We start from the raw sequence: 9,984 nt of genomic DNA on the forward strand, positions 1-9,984 counted from the left end.
CTGAAATAAAAAGCCCCAAGCAGGCATGGGTAAGGACAAATCTCTGAGCAAGTGACAGAAAGATGTCAGAAAGCTTGTTGGGACTAAAAGAACTGAAAGGCTCTGAACAGCAGTGGAGTCAAATGATGGATACTCGGCTCCCCTCAGATGCAGAAAGTAACAGAAGGTATGGAGTTTGCAGGAGTTTAGCTGCTGGTGTTATATGAAGAATATAAGTCCAGGCAGGATTAATAATTTTAAAAAAACGGAATAATTGAAAATTACACATTATTCCTGTGTCCAATCACCTGAATTCAAAGTACATATGGCATAAATTTACTGATACACTTATACAGGTCTTTCTGTAATCTTCTATTATGCAGCTCACACTGAGACCATTCTTTCTTCCTCTTTCAATAAGTGTGATGTGTTTTTAGTGAAGCTTTAGTCCTCATAGGATTATAGTATGGTATGTGTCATGCAGTGTTGGTCAAGTTACTTGAAAAAAGTAATCAGTAACTAATTACCGATTACTTCCCCAAAAAAGTAATCCCGTTACTTTACTAATTACTTATTTTCAAAAGTAATTAATTACTTAGTTACTTAGTTACTTTTTTAAAACACGCTTTTTACACCCTGAATAGGTGATAAAGCGATAGATCTTTCAGCCCAATTCTACTTTTTCTGCATAATCCATCATACAAAATGTAATCAAATGGAAAAGTCTCTTTTTAAAACTTGTTTTATTAGTTTTAATCTTTTAACTTTATGCATCAAGCAAAAATTTAATTATATGCAACATTCTCTGACTGGAAGAAATTTGTTTAACATTTAAACTTATTTTCTGCACATTCCAGCACATAAAATAAAATATTTTTTTTATGCTACACTCAGTCTTTCAAATAGATGCAAGTAAAACACAGCAGAAAATAAGTCAAAGACTAGCGGTCCTGTTGCTCTATTTTCACCTGTAAAGCAGGAGTTGGGCAGGCGGAGGTTTACCCTGGTGCAGGTGTGCCGCAGCGGTCAGTGGAAGGATATGGCAGCTTCTCTGTGAATTTCCCATTACGTCGTAGCTACTCGGTGCTTGCTCGGAAGTTTAGGGTTTTTTTCGCTTTAAAAATAAGTTTTCTTCCCACGCACAACGGACACTAATGTTTTTGTCACTTTTTATGGAATCAAACTCAAAGTAAGGTCAGTACTTCCACGCTTTAAACGCTGCACGCTCATACTCTCTCTGCACTCGATATATGATCCATTGTTGATCTGCACACAGCTGTTGTCACGAACGTCGCACTCGCTTACGTCACTGTCATGAGACATTCTCGCAAAAAATCACGGTTTTAGTAACGCAGTAACGCAGCGTTCCTACAGTAAAGTAACGGTAATCTAATTACCGTTTTTGCAATGGTAATCCCTTACTTTACTCGTTACATGAAAAAAGTAATCAGATTACAGTAACGCGTTACTGCCCATCTCTGGTGTCATGTTTATAGTATACTGTCGTCTTACATTTTTACAGATGTAGTGATTATCGACAGATGTAAAAATTTTAATGCTGTGGCAAAAACCTGCCCATACTGCAGCACAGGGCGAGCATACAAGGCTCATGCAACTGAACTGAAAACCTTAAGGTCCTTGAAGGGCTCACAGACGTAAGCCATTAAATGAAAGATAAACTTTTTCTTTCCATTTGTGAAATGAAAGTCATCTACCAAGATGTATATTTCAATTTTCTCATTTGACCCTGTTTGACCTTTTTTTTTTTTCTTAAAAATAACTAAACAATTCACTTTCAACTCTTTAAGATGGAAAAAAATCATGTGCCACAATAATAGAAATTATTTATCATTGTTTTATCATTTGGTTGTGTCGTGGAACGGCTGTGTGTTGCAGGAAAAGGACCCAAAGATAATAAATAAATAAATCAACAATAATAATAACAAACAAAACACCCCGACAGGTTGTCTTATATTCATTCTGGCTAAACTCTCACTCATGCATGCTTCCTTATATTCATATGACTATGACAGGATAGTGTATTTAAAAAAGACTGTTGTAGTATGATGTGTTGCAGTTGAAAACCCAAACGGGGAGCAACTGTCAATTTGTTTTGATTTATACAAAATGCCCTTCCCGACACAACCCCAAAAGGATTTAAGTCTCTTCTGAGAACTGAACGGGGGACCTTTTGCTTATTAGGTGAAGATGTAAACCACTATACTATGGAGCACTTTAGTACTTTAGTTGTCCCCCCCCCCCTTCTTTCTTAGTCTTCCTTAAACAACAAGCAGTCTGAGGAGTGTCCAGAAAATTGTGTCGGCTTTGTAAATAATTGCACAACTTTCTGTTGAAAACCTGTGATTAGGTGAAATGGTATCCATTCAACATTTGATGGACCAGCTCTCATTTCTAGAAATCTTTTAACACACACACCCCTCCGCCCCCCAAAAAATATGACTGTACAGAGTTGGGACAAGGAAGCCAGACTGCAGTCTTATATGTGTCTCTGCAGCTTACAACAGCCCTGTTCAAGTATTGACCAAAACATTCATACATATGGTGCTTTTATCACAAAAGTACTGCACGGTGATTTTCTTTTCACATTACTGAATTATTCACAGGAGCTGTGTTACTTGCATGTTGTATTTTTTGTGCAATCCCTTCATATTTTTGTAATATAATGTACTCTTTCTGTGTAAAATCAACCACTCAGCTGCCAGCACACGAATCATGCCATGGCTATGCTGTGTGGCAGGCAGCATGTAGGACCAAAATGCAGGACTGAAACACAGGAAGTTAACAGAAAATGGTAGCTTTTTTGCTGGACATAATAATACATCTATACAGGGAATAAAATCAAAAACAAGGAATTCGAAATAAGAAACTTAACCAAAAAGAAAAACAAAACAAAACAAGAAACTCAATTCAGAGATGGTCTTTCCATTTTCATGTAAATGGCCTCCTTGACTCCACGCTCAAACCAGCGTTCCTCCCTGTCCAGGATGTGCACATCCTTATCCTTGAAAGAGTGTCCATTGGCCTGTAGGTGTAAATAGACTGCAGAGTCCTGGCCCTAGTTTCAGGATACATGATACCTGCCGGCATCCAAATCTGCTTACGTGCATCTTTTGCCCGTTTCTCTTCTTTTCTCTTCTTTTCTAAACTGAGGACCTGATGGCTTTGAACTTTTCTTGTCCATCTTCCATCAGTAATTTTGCACACCAGTATCAACACCCAACCCCACAACATGAACTAACAGACTAATAGACCTACACCTTGTATATTGATTTTTTTTTTTCTAGGATTTTACACAACCGAGGAGAAACAATGAATATATCATGGGCTTGGATTAACAACATTATGAATGAAATGTGCACGATTCGGAAACAGCATGCCCCCTCCCCTTTCGACAGGTTGTGTTGTAAGACTTCAGCACAGCAGCGAGCAGGCACAGCAACGGCCCTCACGCTCACTTTTCTCGTATATGTGTGTGAAAGAATTTAGAAAACACATCGGTCCAAAATTATTAGAAGTCTATATCATAATGTCTTCAGTTTTTGTGTTTGTTGTAGGTTGTCAATGTTAACGCGTTAACACCGTCATCATGATTAACGCGGCTAAATATTTCTTAACACAATCAACCTATTTGGAGCACAGAATGGACAAACAACAAATGCGTTGACAGACATCTGCGCTCCAGATGGATTAATTGCATTAAAATTTTTAATTGCGTTAATTGTGATGACTGCGTTAACGTTGACGGCCCTAGTTTGTTGGTTTGTTTTTATTTTGTTTTTGTAAAGGCGCGTTTACTCCCCGCAAATGGGCAATAGAAAACAGATCTGTCATGGGCTGGGTCTGTGACCCGGTGTTTGAGTTTTTATATATTTTGGTATTCATTTGTGCCCTAGTTTAGTTCATCTAGTTAGTTCGAGGTTGCTGTTTAGTCCTTTGTTTCTTAGGTGTTTATGTCATCTCCTCCTGTATTCAGTCTCCCTTGTCCGTGCACCTACCTGTCATGCGTCATGTCTATGTGGTTATGTTCAGTTCAGGTCACGTCTAATCCCCATGTTTCCTGTTTTACTTTGAAAGTCTGTGTCTAATGTAGTTTCACTTTCCCTGTCCTGTCATTAGGTTCCTGTGTATCAGCTGTTCCCCCTCATGTGTTTCCACTTCCCCTGATCATCCCTTATGTGTATTTAGTCTCTGTGTTTCATTCAGTCTGTGTCGCGTCGTCTGTGTTCCACGCCTTATGTCATGTCAGGTTTCAAGTCTCTGTGCAGGTCATGGCTCATGATGCTTATTATATTTCACAGTTCCCTCATGTTCTGGCACAATATTGTTCATAGTCTCACTGTTAGTAGTTTCTTCCCAGTTTAGGTTCCTGTTTAGTCATTGTCCCTGTTCAGTTCTCGTTTAGTTTAGTTCATGTACTCCAGCCTCAAATAAAGGCTCGCCTTTTGTTTAAAGTTAATTTGGTCTGCTTATCTGTGTCCGCACCTGGGTCCTCCAAACACTCTCCACACAGTCAGCCACTGCGGATCGTGACAAGATCGGTGCCCATCCCAAAATGAAACACTCTGGCATTTTTAAACAGGCTACTGTCTGTACTGTGATGGATTTAACTTAAAGAACAGTGTGTGACTGGTGCACAGTGGCCGTGGTTTCATGGTCAGAGTCAGGTTACATCAAGTGTATCATAGAGTCCATATAAATTTCAGGTGATGATGCTGAGATCAACTAACTAAATTCCACCTTCATACCAACTTTATACTAACTAGAAAAAGCATAAACTGTGTACTTCTAGAGGATGGAAATCAGCCAGGACAACTAATGAAACATCTGCTGACATCTGGTTAAATTTGGTTGTGTACATCCATAAAGAGCAGCTTGTACACTAAGAAAATCTACTGGACTTCTCAATAGAAATTATTATGAGTTATGATTCTTTTCCCCACACTGAACCATTACAACCAGTTTTAGGGATCCTCAAACCTGTGAATCCACTTTAATCCCTGATTGTACAAATTTTCCTGTTTAGAGGCAATCGTTTTCATTTTCTTTTTCTTCTGATTCAAGCTGAGTATAATTAGAATTTTAAAAAGTTAGACTGAAGTTTGTATTCTTATCCATTGATATTACTTTATCATTATGTTAATATAACACAAGGTTCAGTTAGCTTTGCACAAAATAGAAATGTCCTCTAAAGAGCTACTTTTTACTTTCTCAGTTTGAACACATTTCAAAGCCTGTACTTTTTTACTTTTACTTGAGTAAAGAGGTTGAATCAGTAATTCATCTTTTACTGGAGTATTTGTAACAGTAGTGTTTGTATTTCTACTTAAGTACAGAGTGTCTGTGCTTTTGTCAACTCTTACTAAGCTTAGGACCTGAGGATGGAATAGCCGAGGAACAACAATTTAATAGACTCATGTGTGCAACCAGAGTTTGAAGTCCAACAGTATGTCAGAACCCCAGCCTCAAAACGTTGGAAAAATGAATGACAAGCTTTCATAATTTTTCTGAGCTTCTATGACCTTCTCTTTGTGGCTTTTTTGTCCTCATAGAAGCTCTATTGAGACAAGCGCACTTTTACAGTCTGGTGTTTTAATGTCATTAAGATTCACCAAGTCTTCCTGTTTACAAGCCTGCACATGTCACAACACACACAAGCAGAAGGATAAAAATGTGAAATCTGTTTTTGTATCATGTGTCTGACTTTAAGTGAAGTGTCCTATCGAATGGGCCAAATTTGGAATGAGCTGTTACTTTAAATCCACTGAGAGGAAAATTTGGTCTGACAGCAGGAAAGACTGTCAGTCCAGAGGAGCCAATCTGGTGATCATAAACAACAAAGAGGAACAGCTGGGTGTGTTTGTTTGATGCAACTGCCAGAGGTTCTGTGTTTTTGACCATCTGTCCATCTACTGTCTATTGATCTATCTATTCTATAAAGGACAAGAGAAGTGAACTGAAATGTTTCATCTCATTTAGTTTTTCTTTCAAACAAATTCACAACATGATATTACTACAACAGAAGTACTGAATTATGATTGGTCGAAATATTTATGTCTGTTTTCAATTAGGAATTTATTGAACTGAATATGAGAGGAGAGTCCTGGATTGGTCTGACAGCCGGTTACAAAAGTAAAACTGGGGAACATGAATGGGAATGGGTGGATGGATCCCCGCTGACAGAGGCGTGAGACATTTTCCTTTAAATTAAAACCAAAAAGTTATTATTTAATACCACCATGTGTTGGAAGACAGAATGGCAATACATTACATCAGCAACCGAATATATGACCCACGTATAACCGATGTCTGTAAACAGCTGAGAAAATATTTTCAAAGAGCAGAGTCAGCTCTGCCTTCTTTTTATTCTAAGATTTAAGAGCATGAAGATTTAATATTCATAAAAAACTTGAAAACTGTTAATGTACATGATGATACTCAGAGAAAAGTCTAAAGCAGGTCAATTGCGACAGAAATCTGGAAAATGCTTATAGAGAGTCATAGTTATATAAATGTGACAATTGACATGATTTTAGTCTAGTTTAATATAATTTTTTTTTTTTTATCCAACAGGTTTTGGGCGCCAGGCTGGCAGGAACCTGATCATGGTTTTTCTGCAGTATGCTGTGAAATTAAGGGAATATGGACACGATCACAATCTTCTGTATCCAAGACCTGGATCTGTGAGAAATGATTTTTGACTGATGACATAAGGAAAATTAAAATTTCTGAATAATCAAAGCCTTGCCCCGGGGCCTCCTCCCAGTGGGACATGCCTGGAACACCTCACCCAGGAGGCGCCCAGGGGGCATCCTTGTCAGATGCCCAAACCACCTCAGCTGGCTCCTTTCGATGTGGAGCAGCAGCGGCTCTACTCTGAGCCCCTCCCGGATAGCCGAACTTCTCACCCTATCTCTAAGGGAGAGGCCAGCCACCCTTCGGAGGAAGCTCATTTCCGCCGCTTGTATCCGCGATCTCGTTCTTTCGGTCACTACCCACAGCTCGTGGCCATAGGTGAGGGTAGGGACGTAGATCGACCGGTAAATTGAGAGCTTCGCTTTTACACTCAGCTCCCTCTTCACCACGACGGACCGGTGCAGCGTCTGCATCACTGCAGCTGCAGCCCCAATCTGTCTGTCGATCTCCGGCTCCCTTCTCCCATCACTCGCGAACAAGACCCCGAGATACTTGAACTCATCCCCGACCCGGAGTGGGCACTCCACCCTTTTCCGGCTGAGAACCATGGCCTCAGATTTGGAGGTGCTGATCCTCATTCCTGCTGCTTCACACTCGGCTGCGAACCGTTCCAGTGCGAGCTGGAGGCCCTCACCCGATGAAGCCAACAGAACCACATCATCCGCAAAGATCAGAGATGAGATTCTGAGGCCACCAAAGCGAAAGCCCTCGGCCACTTGGCTGCGCCTAGAAATCCTGTCCATAAAAATTATGAACAGAACCGGTGACAAAGGGCAGCCCTGGCGGAGCCCATCACCCACCGGGAACGAGTCCGACTTATTGCCGGCAATGCGAACCAAGCTCTTGCAACGGTTGTATAGGGATCGAATGGCCCGTAGCAATGGGCCAGACACCCCATACTCCCGCAACACCTCCCACAGGACACCCCGAGGGACACAGTCGAATGCCTTCTCCAAGTCCACAAAACACATGTAGACTGGTTGGGCAAACTCCCATGCACCCTCAAGTATCCTCGAGAGGATAAAGAGCTGGTCCAGTGTTCCGCGACCAGGACGAAAACCGCATTGTTCCTCCTGTATCCGAGGTTCGACTAGCAGACGAACTCTCCTTTCCAGCACCCTGGCATAGACTTTCCCGGGGAGGCTGAGGAGTGTGATCCCCCTGTAATTGGAACAGACCCTCCGGTCCCCCTTCTTAAAGATGGGGACCACCACCCCGGTCTGCCAGTCCAGGGGTACTGCCCCTGATCTCCACGCAACATTGCAGAGGCGTGTCAACCAAGACAGGGACCCAGGACACGCTGGAAAGATTATATCTCTCGGCTGGCCTGGGAACGCCTTGGTATTCCCCCGGATAAGCTGGAGGAGGTGACTGGGGAGAGGGAGGTCTGGGCCTCTTTGCTTAGGCTGCTGCCCCCGCGACCCGGCCTCGGATAAAGCGGAGGAAGATGGATGGATGGATGAATAATCAAAGTAGTTCTCCAACTTCAATTAGACATTATTAGTGTTAAATCATGTACCACAATGGATCATTTTAATGTTCATATTTTTTGACTTGGTATTCTAATATTTTATTGTTTGCTTAGGTTATTGATCATTGGTTTTGGACAGAAGTTTTTTTTTCTAAGGATGCAGGAAAGATTATCGCGGATTAATATGTATTTTAAGAATTCAAAACATTAAGAGTTACAACTGTTTTGAATTCTTAAAATCTGTTTTCCATTAACTTTTAATGAGAAACAGATTATATGCACATAATAAAATGTTTGCAGAATATGCAACAGAGAAAAATAAAATGGAAAATATAAATTTTAATGTGATTTAATGGAACACACACACACACACACACACACACACACACCCTGATAATGGTGGCCACGGTGAACCGTCCTGCTTCAGCCATTGTTGTGCCATGGACAATGACTATTGCTCGCATCTCATCCGTAATGATTGGGCGAGGTTGTCTTGCTCTCCTTCCTGGATCTTCTCCTCTTCCTCGTTGGCCTGCTCCTCTTCTTCCAGGGCCAGCTCTTCTCCCTCCTCTGCATCGACTTCCTCTTCCCCCGACTCTGCCTTCATCCATTGTGTTTGTTTGGGATCTTCAGCATACTGTGCACGCTGAACTTGCTTTTATACATGTGGTCACAGCATTAGCAACAAGTGTCTTCAATTTTGAGTCGTTGTGTGTAATGAATGACGCCAGGTGTGTTCATTGTGTTCAAATATTGCTGACTGTGGCAAGCATGTTGCATCACATGAGCTTTCATTTGAGAATATGAGCAGAGTTCTTTTGCAACTTGTGTTTTAGCAAGGAAAGATGTGTTTAGATTTATGACAATGGAGGATTGTGTTCTGTGAATTGTGTCTTCATGTGACATGTGTTTATGATATTGGTAAATGATGGCTAGATTTAGTAAATGTGTTTAGACAACTGGTCATTTGGTTTAGAGGATTGGGTTTTGTGTTTTAGCATTTGAGAAAAACTGTAATATGAATTCTGAAGTAGCGGTGTCACGCTGCCGGCATGAAGAGCTGCAAGACCGGACCGAGCATCATCTGGCGCCAGTGTTGGGGAGTAACGGAATACATGTACCGCCGTTACGTATTTAAAATACAAAATATGAGTAACTGTATTCCGTTACAGTTACCGTTTAAAAAGGTGGTATTTAGAATACAGTTACATTGTTGAAATAAATGGATTACACGGCGGTACTTCCCTGTTTCATATTGTGGCGGGTCAGGACTGTTTGGGTTTTGTTTGACAGCTACGTTCTGTTGTTCCAGGCGGCAGCGTTACGGTTGCCATGGTTACAGGGTGACGCTCTCTCTCTGCGTGTTTCCTGGGTGAGAGAGGCCTTTTTGTTGTGTTGTGCTAAGCTAATAAGCAGAATGCTACCGGTATAGCTCTAAAGAATGTAGCATCATAGGCAGTGTAGTCCGTGCTGCAGGGAGAATGGACTGCCATACCCGTTATGTGTCTGTGAGTGAGGAAGGGAGAAAAAGGAAAAGTACGAGCTGTCATCGAGCAAAAACGGGAGCTGGAAGCATGTAAATATAATAATAACCACTGCAGCCAAGAAGAGTGCCTGACGAGCCCAGTTGTAAGTAAGCTATTAAGACTCGACTGTACACCGTGTTCGTGATTTCCTCTGAAACAATAAGTTCCGTTGGAGCAGCCTTTCAACGCCTCTCTCTGTCTCTCGCTAGCAAAGTTGACCCAGACAACAAAGTAAAGCTAGTTTTCGGCTACGAGCCCGACACAGAACCCACCTTATTATTCAGAGGTCCCTTT

The 9,984-nt window shown here is 41.3% G+C and overlaps 1 protein-coding gene across 1 annotated transcript; it reads left to right on the forward strand.

Moving 5' to 3' along the window:
* Positions 1-25: 25 nt before the first annotated feature.
* Positions 26-6,691, forward strand: LOC148096631 (CD209 antigen-like protein A). The gene is made up of 4 exons (XM_087835471.1): positions 26-29; positions 5,708-5,853; positions 6,069-6,184; positions 6,571-6,691. Exons 1-4 carry the CDS (start codon positions 26-28, stop codon positions 6,689-6,691), a joined length of 387 nt encoding a protein of 128 aa, XP_087691597.1.
* The last annotated feature ends 3,293 nt before the right edge of the window (positions 6,692-9,984 follow it).

The sequence above is a fragment of the Neolamprologus brichardi genome, chromosome 22 (genome assembly GCF_056152115.1).
Source record: "Neolamprologus brichardi isolate AB-2024 chromosome 22, ASM5615211v1, whole genome shotgun sequence".
Lineage (NCBI taxonomy): Eukaryota > Metazoa > Chordata > Actinopteri > Cichliformes > Cichlidae > Neolamprologus > Neolamprologus brichardi.